This window comes from Athene noctua, chromosome 2, assembly GCF_965140245.1.
Source record: "Athene noctua chromosome 2, bAthNoc1.hap1.1, whole genome shotgun sequence".
NCBI lineage: Eukaryota > Metazoa > Chordata > Aves > Strigiformes > Strigidae > Athene > Athene noctua.
In genome coordinates, this window is record NC_134038.1 from 148,462,805 (window position 1) to 148,490,302 (window position 27,498).

Sequence of the window (27,498 nt, forward strand, 5' to 3'; positions counted from 1 at the left end):
TGGAACGATCTGTTATGTCTCATTGGATCCAGTAGAGCTGTGGCCTTACCCCAGGAGGGCAGTATACCGGACCCTACAGCTCTGTTAGGTGCCTACTCTGCATTACTAGGGTAATGGAGTATTGTCTCCCAAAAGCCAGACAGTGTTTGCTTACTATGAGTAAGTGTTTCCTCTGCTCCCCTCCCTGGGGAGTCCTTGCGAGGTATTTGCTCAGTACTGCGGCCGAGTTGTCTCCTCTGGCGCTATTGTCACATCATGTGCGCTGTGGCCTGGTCATCCTATTTTGTGGCGAGATGTAAAGTATATAGCAGCCAGAAATTGCTACTTTCTGTACACAGAAATCAAACTCTAAAATTGCTGTGATTTTCTTTCACCCACCTGTGACCTTCCTCTTTTTTGCATAACTCAGATTCTTAAGGGATCATCACAGCTGAAGCAACTCCCTGCACTGCGATGCTGGTAATTTGATGAATGTAATGGTGAATACAGACGTGTCTGGTCAAAGCTAGGTGACTGCAGCTTTCAAAGCAAAAGCAAGATTTGGCTGCTGTTCTTGCAACAATAGCAGCAGCTGCAACACGTAGGGCTTTCGCTTCTGTTCACAGCTACTCTTAAGGAAAATGGCAATGTGAGGACGACAAGATTGAGAAACTGCTTCGAGGGGGAATTTTCTTAGAGTGTTTTTGGTGATTTGTTGGGTTTTTTTAAGAAAAATGCCATCAGTGAGTTCAAGAAATAAGTACTGACTGTTGGGAGAGAAGTATGCTGTTAACCTGAGATGACCAGCAGCAGCTGCAGAACTACAGAACGATTTAGCATACTTCCCTGCAAGTCTGTAATCACACTCTGGGAAGGCCACTTTGAGAGCTCTTTTATCTGTTTGGGAAGAACACAGTTGCTGCTTGTCACCTGCTGGCTAATTGAGCCTTTTGTCAATTGCTTGAGTGAAGCTTCCTAGTAGACACAGGAATGCTGTCCCACCCTGTTTGAGAGGCCAGCCAGTCTCCAGGCAGTCACTGAAAGCTGTCAGCTGCGATAGTGCCACTGGGGAATCTCATCTAGTCTCATTTTTCCCCCTCATTTGTCGCCCTTCACTTCTCTGGCACCTTGCCAAGCATCAGGTGCTTGCATTTAGGAAAGGTGCTAAGGCCCAGTCTGATCCAGCAGCCGAGTTGTGGTGATGCCATTTGGTCTGGAAATTGTCAAGACATTAGCATTTTTGGGAATTCTCACCATTTTTTTCCTGATAAAAACTATGATCTGCCTGCACAGCTAACAACATGGGCTTTGGTGATGTAAACAAGTCCTCCTCTTATTTTGGGAGACCTTGCTCGCTCAAGGCTCTGTTGCCATGGCTAACAAAACCTTTGCTGGAGTTGACAGGTACAAACTTTTAAACTGCTGTCTGCGCGACTGCCAGATGTCAGTATGATGTTCTCTGGGGCAGGGAGAGATGTGGCAGGTGTTAACTGAAGATTTGAATCAGTCAAGCAAGAAATGCCTCAGACAATGAGAATGGGTTGTGTTGTGAGCAGCATCTTTAAAGGCGAGTGATGAACAGATTGCTTGCTGAGGGTTAGCAAGGCATAGGCACTGAGACTCACTGGGCAGTTTGCAAGGTATTCCTTATCTCAGTAACAACTTTCAGGAAGATGAGATGGCATATGCTTTTTTGTGCATCTAGTTTGATAGGTTCCTAGCGTGATCGTTGCCATGAGGTACTGGTTTTGTGTTATATGTTTCTATTTGAGTTTTCAGTAGCTGTATGCTGTTAGATATGTATTGGATATCCAGGTCAAGGGGGAAACTTTGCAGCTTGCTGTGCAGAGTTTGTGGGTGTTTGTTAATAACAACTGTGTACCCTGGGCTTCAAGCAGCCAGCCAGTCTGAGCCAAGCTTGGCTGGTCAGCCAACGTGAGCTCCTTCTCTGTAGGTGGTATTGCCATGCGTGGTTGGTAAATCCATTTTTAGACAGCTGTGAACTTTATCTACAAGAGCTCTATGGCTCACAGATAAGGATTAAGTTCCTTCTATATTGTATATTACTGACAGTATGTGACTTTATTGACTATTTAGAGGGCAAACAACCCAAGCAATATACCTGAGAATGGTTCAGAGCAGTGGTTTCACAAGTGTGTGGCTCCTACAAGGAGCTCTTCTTCCCATCTGACTAAAAGGAAGTATGGCAGGTGAGGTGGGCCGTCTCCTGCCCCCAAGGAGGGCTCCCTCTCCAGACCCAGGGATGGTGAATTCTGTTGCTGCTTTTGCAGCAACAGCCTCAAAGGACAAAGTTCTCCATCATTGTTTACATACCTTAGGTGTCTTTGCACCTCCATGAGCATGGATATTCCTGTACATCGTTGTTGGATTCCTTTCTGCCATTGAGAGCCACTTTTCTGCCATTCCTTAAGACAGCTCAAACCTCTTAATTTTTAGGTTCTGCCAAACCCACTTTTGTTGGCCTACAGTTCTCTTCTCCTTCCTCTCCTTTTCTTTTTGTTGCCTCAGAAGCACTTAGAGTGCTTAAGGCAGTCTTTCTCTGTTTACACAAACCTACCCACACTCTGGACCGTCTTCTGTCATTCTGTCTGACTCTCAGGTTTACCAGACTGAGAGAACGGTGAACACGGCTCTCCAGGAGGATCTAAGATGTTGAAGGTGCTTGCCTGGCAGAGTGGAGAGGTAACAATCAGGGCTTGCTGTGCAATTTCTGAATCTGCAGAGATTCGGTTATATTAATCCCTACATTTTAGGTTGCTGTCACCAGATCCTCCCCTTTTTACTAGAGGACTCTGGAGATTCAAGTCTCTTACAATGCTTTTTACTTCCTGTAATCTTCTGGGTTGTGATATAGGGATTCTCCCTACCGTGCAGGATGGGTGGTCTTCCACAGTGGAGTGAATTACAGCAGGAGCCACATGCATTCATACTTTTTGCAGCAACCAGGTAGTATTCTTCTAAATGGGCAATTGGCTTGGTGGTGTGGGACACAGGTTCCCAGCAAGTACCACAGCCAGTACCTTGCCTGGGAGGAGGGCAGAGAGCACAGGCTGAAACAGTGATTGTATCTGCAGAGAAAGCCAATTATAGAAGATGTGACCCTGCTATTGCATAAGCCATCAGCTGCATCTATGATTTGGGGATTCTGCCTTGAGTTGAGATGGGAGAGACCACTGGAGTGGGTGGCAGGCTAGCTGTTAGATGGGGGCTGTTGCCTGCGTGGGGAAGTAATTCCTTATTAATAGATGAACAAGCTGAGTGCTCACAAAGTATAGGGGTCTCCTGGCTTTGTCCAGAGTAGTACGTTCAGTCATTGCAGGTGTGTAGAAAGACATAAGCACCTCTTTGAGAGTTAGAGGGAAAGCAGATGTTTTTCTCAGAGTTAAAACCCTGCTAGGTATTTAAAATTCTGTTCCTTTGCAGACATGCTAACAGTCAGCTGTGCCATTAATACTGTTTTGCAATGAGTTTTCTGTGGTTTGGGAATTGTTTGTGACTTGAATGTGGCACTTGTACAATGTTACTCAATTATTACTTACATTGCTTCAGTATTTGGAGTGTTAGGTGTGCATCTTTTCTGCAGATTGGAAAAACTTACTGATGATGCTTTAACAGCTGAAATGTTTTAAATTTAAGTTGGTTTCTAAAACAGATCTGTTAATCTTGGATTGGAGAGAAAAGAAATAAAATTATGAGGTTGTTGTTGGTAACAAATTTGTATTGTGGTGAGGTTTTTTTTAATTAATTCACTGCCTGATGAAAATACAGCATATTCTTTGCCATAATAACTGTGAAGTTCTCAGCTCTCAGTTAATAACATACAGGTTTGTGTGGTGCCTTTCAGTGTGGTGGTAGAGGCAGCTGTGGGGATTGAGGCAGGCAGCTAGTTAAACTCTCACTGGTGGGATGGAAGTATTGCAAACACTGTGATCAGTGGTAGACAGGACTTAATTCTAGCTAGTCATTACAAAGAATTGCCTTTTTAATGATTATGGCAGCCCTGTAACAAGGACTTTTTAATAATGTCATTCATATGCTGGTTCTGTGATTACCCCACATCCTTTTCTACTGCTGAGGCCTGTGCCTGAGCAGATATATAACTTCTTACTAATAGATAAAGAATACCACTTGCTTGTACTTAGGATTGTCCTCTTATCTGAGTCGTAGAGGGCCTGAATAAGATATTTTGCCTCTTCTCACCCTCACGCCATTTTTATCTTCAATAAATAGTCTATGGATGGTGGTGCACAAGAGAAGTCAGTTATCAGAGGCCAGGCAGCCTCCTTATTTTAGTAAAGCAGCCAGACAAGAAGGAAATCTGCCCAGACGCAGGGGCTGCGAGATTATTGTGCAACCAAAGACTGACTGCTTTGCAGAACCATGCACTTGAAGGCAGCTGATTTCATCTGTCATTAGTGAAGTTTTAAATGGACTGGGGTTTTATCTTCTTATTCTAGTAGGGCTTTGGCTGTTACAGCTCGCATTTCAAACACCGCCCTGGAAGAAGAAAATCTCAGTTACAGCAGCAGTCAACATTGTTGCTTAAATTAGCTGAACCAGTCTTGCATGAACTACAGTGGTAACCTTGGCCTGCACTTTGCTCATCTTTCTGTTTTGGGAGGCTGTTAAAAAAATTGTTTTATTCTGTCCAGAAATATGTGCTTAATAATATGTGGGTGTTGCTTCATTGTGTTGAGGTGTAATATTCAGAAATACACAGCTGCAGTTGGTGACATTTCTCCAGGGCATGGTTATCCTGATTGGCTTGGTTAGGGATGGAAAATTCCACTTACTATCTAGGCTGGTGTCACAAGCTGGAAACTTTGACTTTTTTCGTTCAAATACAAAAAGCATTTAGCTCTTATTATATTGCTTTTTTAGAAAGGCTGTGATAAAACTGGGTATGAGTCAGTGCTGTTCCTTGCTCCAAATCTGTAGACAGACAGTTTCTGTACTATTGCTTGTTACTAGAACTTGGGTAAGTTTTAAGAGATCGGAAAGTAGTTTTTATCAATTTTAAGGAGAGTTCTCAGGGTTCTCCTCTTTTCAGATTCAGGAAGAGGGATGTTAAAGCAGTACAAAGGTTCATCAGTGCTCCAGCAAGCTCAGTGGAGAAGCTCTCCTCTCAGTGCTGTTTTACAACATTTGAGGGTGGGGAGGGGGGCGGGGAAAGTTGTTTCTGTCTTCCAGAAGGTTAAATTGCCAGAGAAGGATGGAAAGGAAAAGCACTTTCAGGTATTCCTAACTACCAACTGGAGACTGGTAAACCAGAGCTGCTACCTATCATCTTTCTACAGGTGTAGTACTATGCTGAATCCTGTCCCCTGGTCTGTTTCCCCTGAATGGTGCTATTTTTTACTTAGCTAATTGCAGTCTGTGTCATGATTCAAGGGAGTGGGGAAGAGAGCTAGGAAACATTAAAAGATGGCATTATGGTGCGTTTGCATGTATAGAGGGAAATTTGGATGGAAGAGAATGAGAAATATAAAGGAGAAGACATATGGAGTGTCATGTAGGCAAAGAAAAGGAAAGGGGAATAAAGAGCAGAAAAAAGGGAAAGGAAACACTGGAGACAAAAGTGGTACTACAACTTCTTACAGGAGAGGGTAGCAGAGGGGAGTACAATCCAGAAAAAAATATTCTGAGAACGGCAAGAATGTGGTTGTACACTACATGGCAAAATAATTCAATGAAAAGATAATGCAGTGCTGGGTGGATTATACATGACGACGTGTGTGTCACAGTGTTATGATAAATCTTTGAGATGAGAGTTACAGTGTTTCTCTAGAACTGGGCACCTTGAGGCAATTTTGCTTCTTGTTGACGTTATCTTTCCTCCCTGCAGTTTAGCTGGCATTTCATGTCTTATTTCTATATAGAAAAAGAAAATTATTATCCATAGTTAAAAGTCACACAGTAAGACAGCAGTTTTAGCCTGTCAGCTCAGTATATGATCTTGGGATTTGCAAAAACCACATTCAGTTCCTTTCTGCAAAGAAGATTTTTAATATGGTTCTTTGTACTACCGCAGCCGCTAAAAGTCCCAGGCAAGGAGTAAGCCACCTTCAGTGGGCTGACCCCAGTCAGCAGCCAGACACCCACCCAGCATCTCACTCACTCCCCTCTCCTGCAGGATGGGGAGAAGATAGAAGGAAGGCAAAAAGACCTGTGGATCAAGATAATGACAGTTTTATAAGGAAAGCAGAAGCTACACACACGAGCAAAGCAAAAAGAGGAATTAATTCACTACACCCCGTCGGCAGGCCAGTGTTCAGCCACTTCCTGGAAAGCAGGACCTCAGCATGTGTAATGGTGGCTTGTGAAGACAAACGCAGTAGCCTCCAATGTTTCCCTTTTTCTTGAGCTTTTATTGCTGAGTGTGACATCATATGGTCTGGAATTTCCCTGTGGTCAGCTGGAGCCAGCTGTCCTGGCTCTGTCCCTTCCCAGTGTCTTGCCCACTTGCAACCCTACTTGCTTTGGGGTGAGGGGAGGGAGAATAGAGAAAGAAAGCCTTGCTGCCCTGCAAGCAGTGTTCAGCAGCAGCCAAAAGACTGATGTGTTATCAATGCTGTTTTAACCACAGATGCAAAGCACAGCGCCATAGGAGTTGCTGTGACGGCAGTTAAGCCTATCCCAGTCACAGCCACTACATCACCACTGTACAGGCACAGTGGGAAAGGGTGACCCTAATAGAATTGAGAAAGAACAGCTGGATATGGGCAAGTGATAATGTGTGGTACAGAACAGTCAGGAATGGTCGAGAGGATGAATAGTAGAGTAGCCTTAGCATTAAAGATTGCACTTCCAGTACTTTATTTGCAATGTCTCGTGTGTAGTGGTTTCTTTACAACACGTTAACAAAGTCCACTGTAAGTAAATAAGTGACAGTCAGGAAATAAATACTAATTGCCATTTTGCAGTGAGCTAGGACTCTAATTTTTGTTTATTTTGTGTGATGTAATGGCAACAAATCAACCAAAAAGCATCCCCCAATAGGCTAAACTTTTCCTATCAATTCCTTGTTCTGTGGCTTCCTCCCTGGATGTTTTAGGGTCATTCCCACACATATTTTCACCCATGCTTGTCTGTTACATCTATGGTCTGTTGAGTTGGATTTTTTACTCATAGGCATTGTTGTCATTCACACTAAAGAAAAACAGTCATCTTGACCTAGAGGTTTATTAGCAGTGCTCAACATTTTTGCTTATTTTGCATGTCTAAAGTGTTCTGAAGGTGAAAAACTTTGGCACAACACATGTGAAGTCTTTATTAGCACTCATGTGGTGAATGGGGGAGCTGAAGCAGTGAAATACATGATATACCGAAGTTCAGACAGTAAGATGGTTACAAAACTGGGGTCAGTAGTCAAGAGACAGTGACATTCAATTCCTCCCTTGTGTCAGTCTTTGTGTAAATGTGTCTCTAATGCTCAGAACATTAGGCTTTCCTTTAGAGTAGGTTCTTGTCAGTATTGGAGATCATTCTGGATTTATGTTTGTGCAGGTAGCTGTGTCTGAGGAAAATTTAGTTCTCTCCAAACGTTATAAAAGAATTAAGTATTGGTAATAAAGCCTGAGCTTTATTTATTATATCCATTAAAGCAGGACAGTAGAAAAAGATCATTCAAGGCAGTTGCACAGATTGATTCCTGGGTTATAAAATTGTTCTGTGGTCAGATAAACTACAGTCTTCTGCCACCTGATCAGAAAATACTTAGCGGTGCCAGCTGGCCTGTGGGTACATGTCCTTTCTTATGTTGTGGTTCCTTCATTACTCTCAGGGCACTGGTGAGGAAAACTATATCTGCAATCTCTTGACTGGTGCGCATGCCCTTGTGCTTGCCCCTTCCTTGGAGCAGGTGATTCTATGTTAAGCTGCTTTGAACTTACCAGCTTGGTCCAGGTTCTTCCATTTTTTGCTGGTACACTCCAGCATGATTGTGTTAGTGGAGTCCAGCCTCTTAGTCCTGAGATGCAGGCAGCTCTTGGGCATTTTCATGGTGGCCCATGTGACTGACAACAGGTCTGGAAACCACAGGAGGATCTGGCCACCAGAGAGGCTGAGGACTGTGTTGCTGACTTGCTCTTGGTCCCAGCTTCATGCCCAGTCCACTCCTGTAAAACTAGGATGTTTGGAGCTGAGCTTTTCTGTAACCTAATTGCATTTGCAGGACTACAGCCAGCCAAGAGTAATTGCAGGGAGTTAGGTGGAATTCAAACCATCTGAAATCAGGAGTACAATGGCATCTGGGCCTAATGCCACAAGTCTTTTCTCCAGTGTGCATTTGCCTTAGGAGTAATGGGAAGTCGGATCTGCCTCCTGTGTATAATCTCTTCATAATACAAAGGCATGATTCCTCTCCTTTCCTTAAGAAGGTGTTGAATTTTCCTGCAGTGGAAGATTGACTTCCTTGAAGTCTTGATACACATTTTGCTTGGTTTTTATTGAGTGTGATCAATGACCAGTGGACTTCAGATGCTCATTCTTTGACAGGATCAAGAAGTAACAGGGAGGAGAACAGCTGATTTTTAAAAAGGAACAGCATTTCCAGGGAACACTTCAAGTAGCATTTTATAGCACAGGGAAAGAGAATTTATCACTCTTGTCCAGTCCTTCATTATCCTCTCTAGCCTGAGAGGTGCAGAAGGAAAGGGTGCCATTCTGAACAGATTCATGTCATCTCTATGGGCAGAAAGAAAGATCCAGGGAACTACGGGTTGGTCAGCCTCACCTCAGTCCCTCATAAGGTTATAAAGAAAATCCTCCTAGAAAGTATGTCCAAATAAATGAAGGACAAGAAGGTGATCAGGAGTAGTCAGCATGGATTTACAAAGGGGAAATCATGCTTGACCAGCCTTACTGCCTTCTGTAATGAGGTGACTAGTTTGGTGGACAAGGGGAGAGCAGTGGATGTTGTCTACGTTGATCTTAGTAAGGTTATGGTCTCCCATAACATCCACATAGATAAGATGACAGGACATGGATTAGCTAAGTGGCTGTGAGGTGGATTAAAAACCATCTGAATGGCCAGGCCCAGAGGGCTGTGATCAGCAGTACAAGGTCCAGCTGGAGGCCAGTCACTAGTGGCGTTCCCCAGGGGTCAATACTGGGGCCAGCACTGTTCAACTTTTTCATTAATGACCTGGACGATGGGGCAGAGTGCACACCCCTGGCAAGTTTGTAGATGCCAAAAAACCTGGGAGGAGTGGGAGAGGAGCCAGAGGGTTGTGCTGCTATTGAGAGGGACCTTGGCAGGCTGGACAGAGAGGAATCTCATTAAGTTCAACACAGGAAGATGCAGAGTCCTGCGTCTGTGGACAGGCTGGGGCCAGCTGGCTGGAGAGCAGTTTTGCAGAGAAGACCTTGGGGTGTTGGTGGACAGCAAGTGACCATGCAATGGACTCCTGTGGCAAAGGCGGCCAACAGCATCCTGGGCTGCTTTAGGAAGAGTGTTGCCAGCGGGTCGAGATCCTTCCCCTCTCCTTGGCACAGGTGAGGCCACATCCGCGGTGGTGTGTGCAGTTCTGGGCTCTCCAGTACAAGAGAGACATGGACTTACTGGAGTGAGCCCAGCACAGGTCCACGAAGATGATGAAGGCTCTGGGGCATCCTTCCCATGAGGAGAGGCTGCAAGGGCTGGGAGTGTTCAGCCTGGAGAAGAGAAGGCTCTGGGGAGTCCACCAATGTGTATAAATACCTGGTGGGAGGGAGTGAAGAACAGGGAGCTGGAGTCTTCTCAGTAGTGCCCGGTGACAGGATAAGAGGCAGTGAGCACAGGAAGGTCAATGTGAACATCTGAAAATGTTTTTTTTACCATGAGGATAGTCAAACACTGCCTAGAAAGGTTGTCGACCCTCCATCCTTGGTGATATTCAAAACCTAGCCAGACACAGTCCTGGGCAACCAACTCTAGATGTCCCAGCTTGAGTAGGGGGGTTGGGCAAGATGACCTCCAGAGGCCCCTTCCAACCTCAACTGTTCTCTGATTCAGTGATCCTTGCTGTGTGCATGAGACACATAACTGGATCACACCTTACATTTCCCACATGACGGGGACACAGATTGTGCTGATGCAGCCCCACTCTCGCCCCCCCAGCCCTGGGTGTGGCTGGTTGGCCTGGCCCATGCCTGGTGCCTTGAGCCAGGAGCATCATAGCACAGGGGAAAAAGGGTCTTGAGCCTTGCCCTCATCACTTAAAGGCAGCAGTGGCATAACATCTGGCACTTTTTTGTTGTGAGGGTCAGATCTCCCAGCCCATGTCCCATTAACAGCCTTGAAAGTTCTGTGCTTGTTCACCCTATTTTAGGGACCATGGGTTGGCTTTTGAAGGAAGACCGTATCAGGAAAGAGCAAATTATGTTTCATTTTCAGTAGAGCTGTGCTCACTTCAAATCAGAATGGAGTTTAGGCTTGGGAGCTTATGTCAGTGCTGTTCAAGAGCCAACATTTTCCACAGGCACATTGCAGAGGATGTGGTTGCCTCGTCTCCAGCTCAAAATAGAGAAGAGAATGCAGACTCTTACCATCTTTCTTTTATGTTGTCTGTTCTGTCTGGTAAGGTGTTGAGTGCCTCCTGGCAATTGCTGACTGCCTTTAGCTCATGTTGGCTTCACTGTGAGATAGTTTCTGACACATACCAGTGTTCCTAAGCACATTTCATGACTCACTGGTCCAATGGAAAGTCAAGAAGTGGATTAGTTTAAGCCGATAAACTTCTGTGAGAGTAAATACGGAACTTCATTTAAATCCCAAAATCCCTCCTTGGAATTGATTGATGCATATGTTCTATGTTCTTTGTTTTGCTTTTCAGGAACTGGAAAGCACCTAAATAGTAGTCCTGCAATGTGTCCCTCACCTCTTTTTTAATGCAGGTCTGAAGCCTGAGTATATTTTGTGGAGCACATTGAAATCTTCTAATGAGACTGACCATCATTTGACCTGTACTTCTGGTCTAACTGGCTTGCTGGCTATGGGTCACATGTCTGCTGCTTTCACAATCTGTGAAAGACTATATCGAAATGGAAATGGCAGTGCCCTCATTTTTTTGTGCCTCTAGGTTTTATTTTCAGTATGTATTAAGCTGCTCCCCTGAGCACAGATGCATAAAGAACATTCATAACATTTGATCATTTTAGTGCTTTGCCATTCATTTCTCTCTTTCTCTGTGCCACAAACTGACTTCTAATATACATGTTGAACTGTATCACAGACAGTTACATATTAATCATTTTATTGCTCGATTTCAAGTTCCCTGAAAACAGGAATTCCAGCGGGGGGAAAAAAGTACAGTCATCACCCACTATATCACGATAAACCAATATCTGATGAAGGAACTTTGGTATTTGTCACTTTTAAAGTACAAATAATATTATGTGGCTCCATTTCCGACATTTGTGGCAAATGCATGTAGTGTGTTGAGTACATGTAGTGTGGCAAACATGACATAGCTTTAAATAAAGTTGTTGATATGATCCCCTTTGTAACTGCCCTGTGAAATAGCATTATGTACCTCCAGTCAGAGAACTCTCTTTAGAAATTGCATCTAAATCTCAGGTTGTGAAATTTATGCTAAGAAAGGAAATCTTTGAAAGAATTACCTCTTGCAACACAGTGATTTCTTTCCACCTGGGTGCTGAGGCACACGTAAAATCAAAGAAACGAGTATCTTTACTAATTGGTTTTGGAATTGTTTTAATTGTGAAGTACACTTGAAATGGAAAGTATGTTTGTTCAAATCCGCATTTCTACCCTGTTCTTAGGAGCTGAGCAGATTCTTCACTGACTAGTTGGTACCTTGTATCTTATTTCTGAGGAATATAACACCTCAGATGAATTTTCTGACCTTGTCCTTGGATGGCTCACATTCTTTATGCTTCTTGATTTTTTAAAATCTTTTTTTTCCATACCTTTTAACTGAAAAAACCCCAACCTTTTTTGTTTCCATGAAGTTGAAAGAACTTGGTCTAGGTTAAACTGAGTTTTTTTACTACTGCTTCTTATTATTTGGATGGTGCTTGTACTTTAAGGATGCAGTCCTTCTTATCTTTTGTACACAGTAAAAAAGTTGCTGAAGTTAATGATTCGAGCATGAAATGAGCCAATATGTGATTTAATATTTCTGTGAATTCACGCTTCCTTCTTGATTTCTACAAAGTAACTGAAACTGAGAGCTGATTATTGTGAAGATATCTGAATAAGGGAGACCTCTTTTAGCCTTTGGTGGCTGAGAAGTGTTGCCCTCATCCCACCTTTATCCAAACCAAGATTCAGCACTTACTGTGACTTCTCGTTGAGTCTTCCTATAGAAAGAAATTTCATTAAATTTAGTTTTCAGTTTCTCATGAAAATAATAGCTGCGTGTCTTGCATCACTTCAGGTGTTGTCCTAGATTATAGGGTAAATGTCCTATTGATCTCCTTCTAATTGTTCAAGTTATTCAACAGCAAAGTCAGATGACTCTTTGTTTAACTGACAGTAAGATTCCAGGAACCAAGATGGATGGTCTGTGGCAGCCTGAGCCAGCATGATTGTCTGGCTGCTACTGCCACTGCCTGCTGCCACCCTGTCTTCTCAGTCCTTCTGTTGCAGTCTAAGCTTCTCCCTCGCACTCCCTTGCTCACCTGATCCTGCTTTGTGTGACAGCAGAGTCAGAGTAAAGCTATTTGCTTTTTTTCCTGCTGTCTTTGTACACTGAGGTGGCTCAGCACAGATGAGTGGAGGAGCCAGTACGTGACAGGGAGTGAAATCAGGGTGGGAAGGAGAAGATGTAGACCTGGTGTATGTAGACACAGTTTGCACAGAACTTCATTAAAATTGCCTCAGAATTAGAGAACTGGGCCAGAAGTCTTTAAATGCTGAATTGTGGAGAGCATTGCTTTGTTGTCTTCTAAGAAATGTAGCACCTCAGAAAGTTCTGCCATGCAGATGATGCAAGACTGTGTGCATTTAGGATTCCTCAGTGGCTAGTCCATGAGACCCAGAGAAAAGACATGGTACAGCAGAAGCACTAAACATGCAGGATGCTGCTATGATGTTACACTCCCACACCAGAGGGCAGGAACATATTTGGGGAGACAGGGACTGGGCAATACCATGCATTTTCAAAGGCACATGAATCACTGATCATGATCCAGCCCTGCACCTCAAAGTCCTGTCTTTCCTACCCTGTATCTATTTCAAAGGTGGGAAGAGATGTAGGCTTGCTCTAGTGCAGAAGCCTGTCACTGGCTTGGATTGAGCATCACTTACAATGCTAATATCAACTACTTGGACTACCACAGTAGAAATAATAGACCTGTACTAGATCTAACAATAAATTAGCCAAATGTGTGGGAAAGGATCCTGGAGCATTGACTTTTCTCTTTGAAGCCACCTTTTTGATGTTGTTCACTGTCACGACATTGATGTGGCTGTTTGGATTGAGTTTGGCCAAGGTGACCAGTTCTCCTGAACTTCTTGTGAAGTTCTTATGTGTGTATAGAGCTTTTGGTTGCCGTTGAGGATGCATGTTCAGCCTGTCTACTTAGTGAGCAGGTGAAACTCAGTTAAAATTACAGCAGGGAGAATCTAAGCCATGTTGTTTGGGTGTTGGGGTTTTTTTCCCCTTTTAATCTTAAGGAAATTATTCTGATAATGGATACAGTTGGTTAGGAGTTTGGAAGATGAGTGTGCAGGAAAGGATGGTGCAGTCTTGAAGTTCTGGCTTCCTCAGTTTTTTAATGTCTTGGAGAAACAAAATGTGAATCATTATTGCTTCTGGCTGACTTTGGATGAACTAAAAATTACAGTGGCTGAAAGCATGCATTGACAAAGTCTGTAATAAGAAAAAATTTGGGTATATTCTAGGTGGATTTATTTTTGTCACCCAGACTAGTCAGGCTGGTAGAAGCAGCAAGATTAGTAAAATAAACAAGTAGTTTTAGATTAAAAAAATAAAATAGCTTTTGTCCTTTGCAAGCCTACAACTGAAATAAGTTGTATAATAATGCCTTATTGTTTTATGTGACAATGCTAACATTTAAAGCTTTATAATTATTGTATTGGGATGGGGTGAATTAATCCTTCCAAATGTTTATATGATTTGCTATGTTACTACCTTGTAGTCTGCTACTACTTCTGCTCTGTATGTGGTAGAAAAGGAAGGGTAAAACTGTTAGCTCAGTTGCAGCCAGATTCTCCAATTTTGCATGTGAGAAATCTCACTAAATGGAAGTAAAGATGCATGTGTTTATGGGCACCTTAATTTTTACAGCTTTCAGCGATTTCCTTCTGAAAGTCTGTGGGGTTTAGATGCTTCAGTCGCTGGTGCCACTCCAATGCTGGTTCTCTGTTTGAGACCTCTTGTACATAGAGACTTCTTCAGGTTGTATTCCTCAGGCCGAAACTCTGTTTTTCTTCTTGCAGTTGGCTCTTACCCCACTCCCAATGCTCATTTAACAGCAAATTTTAAAACGTTATTACCATGTTCATTACTTTGTTCTTCATTTTATTGAGATCCTCCAGTTTACATTTGGTATTTGTCCTCTGTTTCTAAGTGCCATTTTGTTGTGTTTAAAATAATCTCCACGGCCCTCTGAGCACCACTGTAAAAATGTAATGTCCCTTTTGTCTTTCAGATCTCACTGCTGATTGGATTCATCAGTGTAAATAACTCTCCGTGGACAGATTACAGTGCATACAGCTACTTTCAGATTGTCACCATGTGTGACTTGGTTATGATTTTGTTCTTCTACATTATCCACATTTTCAGAATCTACAGGAAGCTCACTTGCGTTAGCTGGCCGCTTGCAGTAAGTCTGTTAGATGGTCTGGGTTCCTTGCCTCTCCTGTGGGTTGATGTCTCCATTACTTAGTCCATTTTCTTGTGCTATCACACAGTGATAGGTCATCTTTCACATAATTGGTTTTTTTGCTTTGTATACAAGTCCTTGTGTTGCTTTTATTATTAGTACTCAGTTCAGCAGATGCTGTTAATTGTAAGTTTTTTAGTTTATCTGGATATGATTCTGCCCTCCTTCATACAGAAGTAAATCCAGATTTACTCCAGAGAAGGCAATAGTGTTATTTTGAGACAAATGAAAAGAAGAAATCAAGCCTTCAGCAGATGGGTCCTAGCTCAGGTCATTTATAGCAGCTAAGGGATTGCTAGAGTACCAAATCATAGCATTAGAATTAATGTACTACATCCTGTCCCAAAATAAAGTTATGAGTGCTATTTAAGTCTTAGGTGTCTTGTTTCGGTATGGTTTTAGGTAACTTAAACAATAGCAAGAAATAGGAGCCTCAGCTTGATTGCCATAGCCTGGGCATTCCTGGGATATCCTGCAGGATGTTCCTGCCTCATTCCCACATTTCCGCTGCACATCCATCTCTCGTATCCTAGCAGAGAACTAACAAGCAGCACAGAAAATGCAAGACCTGAACTTCCTCAGTAGCTTTGGGTCAGGTCAACTAACAGAAGAGTCTGGCATCCTAGTGTGGGATGATAGATTTTAATAACCTCTTAGAACATGTCTCCCTTATGCATAGTGACATTTTAGTTCCACAGAGGAAGGACCAAAGGGATGGGGTAAGCCAGCTTGGAGAGATATAGAGGGATTTTGAAGTCCAGGAAGTGGTTGGTGTTTAATGGAAGTTATGTAATAGTTTACAGATTTAGGATAACATTTTTCCATCCATCCACTTCTAACCAGAGAAAAAAACTTAATTTTCTTTTTTGCTGAAATATATGGTTAGACTTGTGCCCCTTTTTGTTTTTTCAAATGTGTACCACCTTTATCTGTCTCTAGAAAGTACTTCTTTAGAGATAATACAGATGCAGGGATTGAAATAAGCTAATAAGTGACAGTTATACAAAGCAGCATTTAATGTATGCATTGGTGTAACAGGACTATGCCATTTTGACCTCTGCATAGGCTGCTTTTGTTTTTTGTTGGGTGCTTAATCGTTCCTAAATGTTCCAGAGTCACCAGTGAGTTTAAGGACTGCAGTTTGCTGCTGCTTAGCTTCAGAAAGCTTTATGGGATGTGATGCTTGAACATTGCTGTTCTTTTACAACCAACCTCCTTTTCAGCCACATATTTTAAGTAACTTTAGCACAGAATAGGAAAACCTGTAAGAGACTTTGGGAAACGGTAGCTAGTGTCTGGCTGAGTTTGCTGGCAAGATCTCTACATGGCAGTCAGGGGTGTGGTTTGCAGTCAGTAAAGTTGCAGTGGCTCAAGAAGTTGTTCAGCACTGACACTTTTTAAAGCTGGGAAGTATTTCTCCAGAAGGGCACTCTCCTGGTCCTGCCAGGGGTTGGTTCTCCACCTCATTTAGCCTTTGATGATTCATTTGCATCTTTACCCATCCCTCAGATTCCTCTGAGTTAGTGGCCTGTGTACACTGTTTTATTTGGTGTCTCTATGGAGGCAATGGCTTGCCTGGTTAGCCTGCTGCATCATGGACTAGCCAAAGGACCCTCCTTATGGAAATAATTTCCTCTAGCAAAAGCAAGGGTTGAGATTATGGTTACAAATGAGGAAAGTAAGTTGCAGTCTCAGAGCCTACTTTATGGCAAAGATCCTTCTCAGCTGTTTATAAAAAACACCTGAACAGAGGAAAACTGTGGTATCGTATGATAGACTATTTCTCTTCTGGGATTTCCTTGAACAATTTCCTTTGGGGACTATATTCTCTCTCCTTTGGTTTGAGACAGAATCTCTCCTCTCTCTTATACATGGTATTTGCTTGGCTCATGCCAGTAGTGCAATGCAGATAAAACAAGCAGATACCCTCCTGCCCACTGCACTGTGAAAAAGAAATAACCCATGTTCAGTTTGCAAACATCCATATTGGATGCCGTAAACTTTGTGAGGATTCAAAATCTACATCCACAGATAACCCCTGCTTATAACAAGGTAAAATGGACCGATACTCATCACACTAGAAAAGAGCTTAAATGTGGTGCCCCAGTGCTCGCTCAGAAAAACCCGTGGCACTGTGTTTTACTGCAAAACAGCTGCAGTCACTCTGAGCCTGGGTGTTGGTTATGAGTGTCTGCATAATTGTGCTTTTTGTGGCTTCCCTCCTGTTTCCAGTCTTGGTTGATGTGAGTAAATCCAGCAGTAAGTCCATTGCTTGCTTTTTAAGATTATCAGAAGTAGGAGCATTTGGTTTTCCACTGATGCCATGTACTGCCATTTACTGCCATTTCATATAGGCTAGAGAAATATGCCTTTAAGGCTTCTTCCTTCCTCCAGAACTGTCTCTAAGGTGCATACTTGATGCAATAAAGATACGTTTCACCATCAGTACCATGTTGAATTGAAAGGATTGCATCCATATCCAGTAAGTAGATCTTATTTCAGTGATGTTAGTAGGCCCGAAGATTGGCCCTCTCTCCTTTTTTGAACAGAAAGTCAGGTATGGTACAAAATCCACTCACGAGGTGGGATTTTTTTCTGCTGTGTTTTTTTTTTTTAATTGTTTTTTTTCTTTTGGCTAGTGTTCTGTCCTCTGGGTTTGAGTAACTTCTGCCAACTTTTTCTCATTCTGAGGCACACTGAAATGCTTTCCTTATAAGTTTCCCCTTCTGATGCAGGTTGTGCTTGTCTTTACAGGAGTTTCTTCATTATTTAATCGGTACAATTCTGCTTCTCATTGCATCAATTGTAGCAGCATCCAAGAGTTATAATTTGTCTGGACTTGTGGCTGGAGCGGTAAGACTGTGTTTATTAGTCTTGACACTTTTTTAATTGCATTATATATTAAGTAGGGCACTGGAAATCTATTACTCGTAATTTTATTTTCTTACAGATTTGTCTTGCTTGTGTGACCTTCTAGCTCATTTCAGTGAATGTTCTGTAACACAATGACAAGAAAAAAATTTTGTCGTGAGACTCTAGACTCACCACTAAAGTGGGTATTTGCCCTGTCAGAGTGGAACCCAAAATTCAGCTTTGACAAATGGCTGTTCTAGCATCTAGAAGTTACCTGAATGATTCCACCCCAGTCTTCAGGCTTTGATGCTTCCTGCTCCTGAACATAGCCCTGTTCAAGATAGTTTCTCCTGAACTAAAATCCACTGGGGTCCTGGGCTGACTTATTGGAAGATACTCTCTGCCTCTGTTGGCTGGAGGGCATTATAAAGACAGGCATGACTTCTGAGTGTGGGCAACAGTATTTTCATAGCAGCAGGACCTGAAATACAGCTCTTCCAGAATAAAGAATTACTTTCAGAAACAGTCCAGATGATTCAAATGGACTAGAACACTTACTTGACTTGTTTATTTGGCAGACTTCAGGGAATGACTTGTTTGAATAGGGCAGTAAAAGCCGTAATCAGAGGTGTTAGAAAAAGTCTTTGTTGCAGAACCCTAGTGAGAAGTCTAGAAGGTGAGACTCTATGCTGCTGTCCAGCTTTTTCTCCCCACTTGTATATGACATTCAGTCTATCTTTTAGTCATTCCTTTCACCAGACATAAGCTGCTATTATAGTATGGAAACAATTTTTTTAGTATGTTGGCAGAATGGAGTAAAATAAAAAACTTGTTTGTGTCTGTTAACATCATAAAATATGTAGCTGGATATACAAGTGTGTCCATACATTCATGGAATATGTGTCATCTAATGCTCTGTAAGTATTTGTGGTTTGTTTGTTTTCTCATCCAGACTTTCGGGTTCCTAGCTACGATCCTTTGTGTTTTAAGCATATGGTCATCCTACAAGGTTTCGTGCATCACACAGTCAACAAGTAAGTATCATGCTTAGCAACTGCCAGAATGCTTCTCAAAATGAGTATTTATATTTTCTGCCACAGGGCTGTGTCTACCTGGAAGGATTTATTAACGTTCTGTTCCTTATTACTCACAAAGCAATAAATCCGTATTTTCTGTCAACACAGACATATCACAGCTACTGCCAGCTGTTAACAACTACAAGAGCAAAATAACTTGCTTGTAGCAAGTAGTGAATGTATCAGTGTTTTCTCATCTCCCTCCCCCACCCGCTACCAAAATAAGGTTTCCTATGTGTTTCTTAAGTAAGTAGGTAAATCTGTTTGTGACCACACAAGTGACACTGTCTTCCTTTTCAAAGATGCATCTGTATGACTTCTTCACCTCTGCAAGACATCTGCCTTACAAAATAGGATACCAAAGAGGAGCATCCACTACTGAGGAGAGAGCATGGGTATTTTGTTACTAGACTGTGCAACCAGTACCTTTTGAAGATCTACTTCAATGCAAAACAATGTTGTGAACCAAAGTTTTTTTCCCCCACTTCCCCCTACCCAAGAAGTTATATAATGGAGAACCTGCTTTTTATGAGCTTTACAGAGAAAGACAACTTCTGTCTCACCAGCTGGGTTGTGGTTATTTCCAGTTATTTGCAATAAGAGCATTTAAAACTAATTTGGAGAGTCATTTGGCTCTCCTTTCAGAGGGATGGAAAAATTGTTTCTGATTTCCTCCATCTGTTTACAGAAGGGAAATCCTGCAAATTCCTACCTGATTCTTAACTTCTAAGGATGATTTGTTTAACAAAGGAACTGTTACAAACTGATTTGTGCTTGCATAAGATGACCCAAGTCTTTGTTACCTCTATCAGAACTGTGGACTTTTTCTAACATCAGTTCAGCCAGCATCAAAAATTATGAAATGCAACTTGAATATATCTGTGCAACCACTCCCTCCTAGACCCAACAGTACATGATGAAATCAGTTTTTTTCTCCGTGAATTTTTACAGGTTATTAACAATGAAAGATTGGTCTTTAAAACTTCTCTTTGCCAAATACAGGAAAATACATACCCAAGAGTATGTGTTTAATGTCTTGTGGGATATTTTTTTTTCCTTTTCACAAATAGTCATTTGTAAAATGGGTATTTATAAGACCTGTTCTGTAGAAAATTTCTGTGCATTTCCTGTAAATTATTCTCTTTGGAATCTAACTGTTTATAGAAAGCCCATTGTGAAAGACTCAATGCACTTTCTCTTATGTGTGGTTTGTCCCTTCCTCTGCTGGGATCCATGCTTTTGGACACTGCCCAGAGCCTGGTCAGGCAGAACGGTTCTGTCCAAACCTGGTATTGTCATGAAGTTCTATGTAACTTTGAGGCTGAGACAGTGCCTTCTTGGGCACTTTTGTCTTTCTTTCCTTTTGCAGTCCATCTCTGGTAGCTGGAAATTCTTTGCAGGAAAAAGGGAAGCGCAAGCCCTTCCTCCTTGGTTCTTCCCCTTTCATGTCTAGCTGTGAAGTAGAACTTGTACTTATAAGTTGGTCTCTTCTGTCAGAACAACTGCACAATGGTGCAGCTGGTTTCTGCAAAAAGTAGCATTTATACAGTTTACCACGTCCACTCTGGAGGAAAAAAGCATTTTCTGGCCTGCTGTGCATTTTTCTATTTGTCTGAAATTCTGCATCAATACTGCTAAGTAATTTAATAGTCCTCTGAGAAAATTCTTTTTGTACTTCATAGCAGGTCATTATACACTGCCATTTGTTGCCACCTTTTTTTTTTTTTCTCTCATCCTGATATACCTGTCTTCACTTTGATTATTTTTTTTCTATGACAAGAGAAATTGGCCCATTGTTAAAGTGTCAAAAATTTTGAGTAAGTAGATGAAAATAACTGAGCAGATAACCTGGAAAGGTAGAAATCCCCTTCCTCATGGTGCACAGTTTCTGTGATTCTTCTTGCTGTTCCTTTTCGTGAGTGCCCCATTTACAGCAATATAGAGCGGGGAAACAATTTGAAAGTGCAAAAGTCTGCTGTTTGTGAGTGAAGATATATATATATATATATATATTCACTCCAAGATTAACTGCTTTGACATTACTATAGGGGATTATTCAAATAAAAGTATATAACAGGCAGTTATAATGCTATTAACTTCATATTGACCAATTTTTATTTCTTCACAGTCCCACTTTGGCCTGCTTTTTGCCCTGTATCTTCAGATGACATATTTTGTGTTTGGTTAGAAATCATAGAATGGTTTGGGTTGGAAAGGACTTTAAAGACCATCCAGTTCCAACCCCCCTGCCATGGGCAGGGACACCTTCCACTAGCCCAGGTTGCTCAAAGCCCCGTCCAACCTGGCCTTGAACACTGCCAGGGAGGGGCAGCCACAGCTTCTCTGGGAAACCTGTGCCAGGGCCTCACCACCCTCACAGTAAATAATTTCTTCCTGATACCTAATCTAAATCTACCATCTTTCAGTTTAAAACCATTACCCCTCATCCTGATGAAGAGTCCCTCCCCATCTTTCCTGTAGCCCCCTTTAAGTACTGGAAGGCCACTATAAGGTCTCCCCGGAGCCTTCCCTTCTCCAGGCTGAACAACCCCAACTCTCAGCCTGTCCTCATAAGGGAGGTGCTCCAGCCCCCTGATCATCATCATGGCCTCCTCTGGACCTGCTTGAGCAGGTCTATGTCCTTCTTATGTTGTGGATCCAAGTCTGAACACACTGCAGGAGGGGTCTCACAAGAGCAGAGTAGAGGGTGAGAATCCCCTCCCTTGACCTTCTGGCCACACTTGTCTCGATGCACCTCAGGATATGGTTTGCTTTCTGGGCTGTGAGCACACTTTAGTTTTCCATCCACTAATATTCCAAGTTCTTCTCCCCAGGGCTGCTCTCAATCCACTCATTGCTTGGCCTGTATTTGTGCTTGGGATTGCCCCAACCCATGTGCAGGACCTTGCCCTTGGCCTTGTTGAACTTCATGAGGTTTGCACAGTCCCACCTCTCAATCCTGTCCAGGTCCCTCTGGATGGCACATCCCTTTCCTCCAGCGTGTTGACTGCACCACACAGCTTGGTGTTGTCGAGAGACTTGCTGAGGGTGCCCTCAATCCCACTGTCCATGTCCCTGACAAAGATGTTAAACAGCACCGGTCCCAACACCGACCCCTGAGGAACGACACTCGTCACTGCTCTCCACTTGGACAGTGAGCCATTGACCACAACTCTTTGAGTGTGACCATCCAGCCAATTCCTTATCCACCAAGCCATCCATCTGTCAAATCCCATGCCTCTCCAGTTTGGAGACAAAGATGCGTGGGACAGCGTGAAAAGCTTTGCACAGGTCCAGGTAGATTGTATCAGTTGCTCTTCCCTTATCCAGCAGCGCTGTAACCCCATCGTAGAAGGCGACCAGACCTGTCAGGCACACTTTGACCTCAGTGAAGTCATGCTGGCTCTCACCAGTCACCTCCTTATTTCCCATGTGCCCTAGCATAGTTTCCAGGAGGATCTGCTCCATGATCTTACCAGGCACAGAGGTGAGACTGACTGGCCTGTAGTTCCCTGGGTCTTCTTTGTTTCCCTTTTTAAAAACTGGGGTTATGTTTCACCTTTTCCAGTCAGTGGCAACTTCACTGGTCTGCCATGACTTCTCAAATAGGATGGATAGTGGCTTGGCCACTTCAACCACCAGTGCCCTCAGGATTCTCACATCCATCTCATCCAGTCCCATGGACTTGTGCACCTTCAGGGTCCTTAGATGGTCTCAAACCTGATTTTCTCCTACAGTGGGTGGTTCTTTCGCCCAGTCCCCACCTTTGCCTTCTGTGTCTTGGGTGGTGTGGCTGGAGCCCCTGCTAGTGAAGACTGCAGAAAAAAAATCTCAGCCTTTTCCATATTCCAGGTGACCAAGTCTCCCTTTTCCTTCCAGAGAGGGCCAACATTTTCCCTAGTCTTCCTTTTATCACTGATGTAACTGTAAAAGCTTTTTTTGTTGCCCTTGATGTCCCTGGCCAGATTTAATTTTATCAGGGCTTTGGCCTTCCTAACCTGATCCCTGGCTGCTTAGAGAATTTCTCTGTATTCCTCACAGGCTTTCTGTCCTTGCTTCCACCCTCTGTAGGCTTCCTTTTTTGTGTTTGAGCTTATCCAGGAGCTCCTTGTTCATCCATGCAGGCCTTCTGGTGTCCTTACCTGACTTAATCTTTGTTGGGATGCATCGCTCTGTGATCCCTGAATATCAACCAGCTTTCTTGGGCCCCTCTTTCCTCCAGGTCACTTTTTTTCTTTTTAGTGACCTGAATTAAGCATGCCTCAAGAGAACAGACATCCTTCTCAGCTAGAAATCCACTGTGAGCAGTCAGTGATGGTTCAGGCTTGCTTGCCCTGCCAGCACAATACCAGTCCAAAGAACATACACGACAAGGGACTTGATTCTGGGCACTTTCAGTGAAAAATACCTGCAGAAGAAGGTACACACACACATATATATGTATGTGGTTTTTTGCAGCAGGGGTACTTGATCACCAGTTCTCCTGCTAAGACTGACTTAACTATGTTTTTTGGAAACCAGCACTGACTTTAATTTGGACTGATACAGTAGATATTTAAGGATACAACCTCTTCTATTCCCCTGGAAAGAGGTGTGCTCTATTTCTCCTTCACCTCCTAAGATACCACCTCAGATAGATAGTAGGCACCTTCCTACAAGCTTTAATGACTCTTGGCAATCCTGTGGGAAACCAGTGTTCTGCTGCACGCAGTGTGAGTGCGCTGTGGTGGCAGGGGGAGAAGCACCTGCTAAGGACTCGGGCTGGAGCTTGAGCGTTCTCTGGAAAAAGGCCGTTTCTACTCTGCTGGAATCAGGCCCTTTCTCCTGGCACTACACTAGCATCTTTTTTTCAGCTTCCCACTCCGTCACTTGTCACCATGTGGGGAAAAAAATAGAGGGAATTTCATGCAGTCTGACAACCAAAGAATTTCTGAACTATGATCTGTGCTCAAATAGTATGTTTTGCTGCAAGCGCACTTGTTTATACTGGATCAAGAGAATTACAAGTTCCCTTTTTGTTTTTGTGCCTATTGACAGGTCTAAGGTATGCCTGCAGCTTTTGCTGTTATGACAGTGCTGGGTCCATAGATCCACCAGATGCTCTTAATGCAGGATACTTTCAGGCTGGAAGACTGATATCTCTGCTGCCAAATCTTTCTCACTATCCCGAAATCCTTCTTGTGAAACGTCTACTAAGAAAAGCACAGATTTTGCTGGTATCACCAGCTCTGTCTGGCAGGGACTTTGGCACCTCACTCCTGTATCTCTGCCAGCAAAAGTGTTTTAAGTTTCCTTCAGTGTCAACCTGGTTCTGAAAGCTCCATCTTTCTACAAGTTTGTCAAATATGGGATTCCAGGTGTTTTAGAAATAAACTGTGTTTGCTATTTGGATGATGTAATGGCTTTGAGAATCAGATTGTTGTCTTGCTCATTTTTTTCCTTTCTCTGCAAGAGCAGTGACTTTCTCTCTGGGGAGTGTCAGAATACATCCTGTACCTGGAGGACAAGAGGTGGGAGCCACAGAAAAAAAAAACAGCCATTGTGTTTGGATGTGCTGGTCTCTGACTATCCCACCTAAAAGCCGTCCATCCTCTTCAGCTCCAAGATGAGTGTAGTATATCCTTTGAAACAACACAGGTAGAGTTTGAGGTTCAACTGAAAATTAAAATGTAAATCTTGGGAGAAGAAAATAGGTGGTACAAACTGTTTCATAGTGCAGAAAAAAACAACCCCGATGTTTGAGCTCTGTGAGTTTGAGATAAATTAGAGAGTGAATAGTGCTTTTGTCAGGTAGAAACTGGGAAGATGAGAAGGGGAAGTGAAACTTTTTAAGAAAAGAGGAAGGGTGGCTTTGAAAAGCTTGAGGACCACAGTGCTGGATGCAGACACTGCAGGTTATGTGTCAGCTTGCACACTTTTTCTGTTGCTCTGAAATGGTTGTGTTTTGCATTGTGTGAACTATGAAGGAATGGTTTCTTTGCTCTTAAAAGGCTTTGGGAACACATCACTATGTGGGGTATAGAGGGGATAGCAGGATGCTAGGATAATGACAACTTTTAGTGAAGAGGGGACAGGGGTGTTGAGTGATGCTCCAGAGAAGAGGACTGGGAGCTTACTAGGACAAAAAGGATCAGGAGACAAGAAAGAGCAGGTGCAAACATTAATAGAAAGCTTATGAGAGGAGGAACTAATGTGAGCACATTATGCACTAATAGAAATGTTGGCAGATATCAGCAGTTTCTGGCTGTGTCAGTACTTAAAGAGCAGACCTGCCTGGAGTGATAGAAAAGTCTCTTTTCTGCTTGCCTGGTATGTACACTTCACACCCTGTGCCTGGGATTTTCATGTTCTGCTAAAGCTGTGGGAGGATGTCCTAAACCTGACCCAGAGGCTGTGGAACATGGCATCAAGTTGCTATGTGTTCTGCCCTGTTTACCTTAAAATTGCTCAGGGCTCCACTGATCTTAAGAGACATCATGGAGCAAAACGCTGTGTGAGGTGGGGAGAAGTGGGTACCAGAGCAAGGGTCTGCGGGAGGCCCATGTTCTGTTCTTTCTGCCTGCAGGAAATTACACCCAGGTGGCAGGAGAGCCCTCACCACAAAGCTCTAGGGTATTCCTAAGCAATCCTCCTCTTTAGGCTGTTTCAGTTGTCAGAGCGGAGTGCAGGGGCAGGCGGTGTGCCCCTGGCTTACCTTGCACTCCTCTGCAGATGCACAGGGCTGCATGCTTGCGAGGCCATTGCGTTGGGAACAGGCAGCTCTTGGTTTTGGTCCCTGGTACCAGGGCTTGTTTAACCCCACCACATGGAAGCGGGTTGGAAAGTTGCACTGGTGCTTGTTATCTTCCTCTCCTGGAGAAGGATGATTATTTTTTTCCAGCACAACAGCAGCTGGAAAACAGGAAAAGCAGTAAGTGCTGTTGGCTGCTCCTTCCTAGGCCTGTCCCTTCTAGAGGTCATTGCTTACCCACAGCTGACTACTCCAGAGGTTGTTGCTGTTTTGCCTGTCCCTGAACCCAGAGTCCACCAACCTTGGATAGTCCCCTGGGTCAGCACTCTGGTTTCTCAAAGCCAGTATGGTAAGTATGCACCATTGTTTATTACTAGGGACTGACCAGTATACAGTGGGTTCCCACCATGCAAGAGCGTGCATCAAAAAAATTTTAAAAGCCCGTATTTATAAACAACTGATGAAGTAGCTTTATCCTCCTATTATCTCAATCTGCATTTATAAACAACTGATGAAGTAGCTTTATCCTCCTATTATCTCATATCTGCACTGGTTTACTGGGTTAATGACTTGCCAATTTATTGAGTATCAAACAAGCTCTCATCCATCACCAGCCTGAACTAGCCCCTCTGCCTTGGGGCAGTTGGCAAAAAAATCTGTCTGCTTTTTACCCTCTGCCAGACTTCTGAGCTGCTCTGACAGAAACTGAAGCAGTCTGGCCATGTGGCCATGCCCAGAAGCAGCACTTCATGCAGATAGGAAGCTTGAAAGTTAGAGGGGGGGAAGAGTTGCAACACACAGGAGTTTCCTGCCTCGAGGGTGAGGTGGCTGCCAAGACAAGCTTTCAGTTTTACATGGAAGCAGAATTCAGACACCAAAATCCTTGGCATTGTTCTGGCTTAATGCTGTGAAAGCTTGGCTTTAAGAAGCCAGAGTTGAGTGGCCAAAGGCATGATATTGTGGCTGCTTGTTACGTGCTGGAGAAGACAGTAGTATGATATTGGGGTGGTGGTGGGGAATAAGGAGGGCAGAGCTAGAAAAGAAAGTGCAGATGAAACTAAAGGGGCTGCTACAGAGTAGCAGTGACATTTCCTGACCAAGCAGCTCAGAACAGTGCTGTTTCTCAGGTTAATGTTTTTGTATCGCTTCCTGAGCATGGTATGACCTCCAGCAGCACCTGTTCTTTGCATATTGCTGAACTACAGCTTTACAGAAAGGCGCATAAGATAAGTATTTTCAGAAGCAGTTTGTCACTGGGTAAGTGCTAACTGGCTCCCAGGTAAGACCTGTGTTTGAGCAGAGTATGTCCTTCAGAGCACTAGCCAGCCATGAAGGCCAGAGCTTTTGAAGCAGAAGAGAGGATTAGGACATGGATAAAAGGACTTCAGTTAAAATGCAGCTTTGCAGATCCTAGCTTGAACTGAGTTAAATTCAAAATGCCCAAGATGTTGTAGATTTCATATGTTGCTCTTTAGATATTTACAGATATAGAATAACAGCAATGCACGAAACAACCATTTGAAAGGAATAAACCGCAACCTCTAAAGCATTCGCAAAAAAGCAGCAGCCCTGCCCTTCTCACTGACAGGAAATTCAGCCAGCAGTGTGAAGTAACACAGGAAGGCACAGGTGTCCCGGTGCCAACACTCACTGCTACGAAGTCCCCAGGTTACTCTGACTGACCCTAGAATTATTTCAGCCCTGCCCAGTGCACTGCCACAGCCATCACTTCCAGAGCCCCTCTCACCTGTGACTCCAGAGAGGTGTGCCCACAAGCTGGGACCTTGAACAGGTAGACAGGCAGCTTTGCGGCAAACCAAGCACCTGGGGAAAAGAGGGAATAGCGCAGAAGAAAAGGAACAGACTGAGTGTTCTGTGCTTTGTATGTGTAGAAAAAAGTAATGTGTGGTGGTGCAGGAAACACCTGCATGTTTCTGTGGCTGATGAAAGGGCTTACCAGAAAAACAAGAAGAATACACCAGCTTT

General features: G+C 43.3%; 1 protein-coding gene across 3 annotated transcripts in view; it reads left to right on the forward strand.

Annotated features, from left to right (window-relative positions):
* Positions 1 to 24,176, forward strand: part of CMTM7 (CKLF like MARVEL transmembrane domain containing 7) — a 31,273-nt gene extending 7,097 nt beyond the window's left edge. For all 3 annotated transcript variants that reach the window (XM_074900590.1, XM_074900589.1, XM_074900591.1), the window contains 4 exons: positions 14,620 to 14,793; positions 17,608 to 17,706; positions 18,659 to 18,740; positions 19,085 to 24,176. In XM_074900590.1, the coding sequence (XP_074756691.1) occupies positions 14,620 to 14,793; positions 17,608 to 17,706; positions 18,659 to 18,740; positions 19,085 to 19,098 (369 nt within the window). In that variant the 3' untranslated portion in view covers positions 19,099 to 24,176. The remainder of the gene's footprint in view (positions 1 to 14,619; positions 14,794 to 17,607; positions 17,707 to 18,658; positions 18,741 to 19,084) is intronic.
* The last annotated feature ends 3,322 nt before the right edge of the window (positions 24,177 to 27,498 follow it).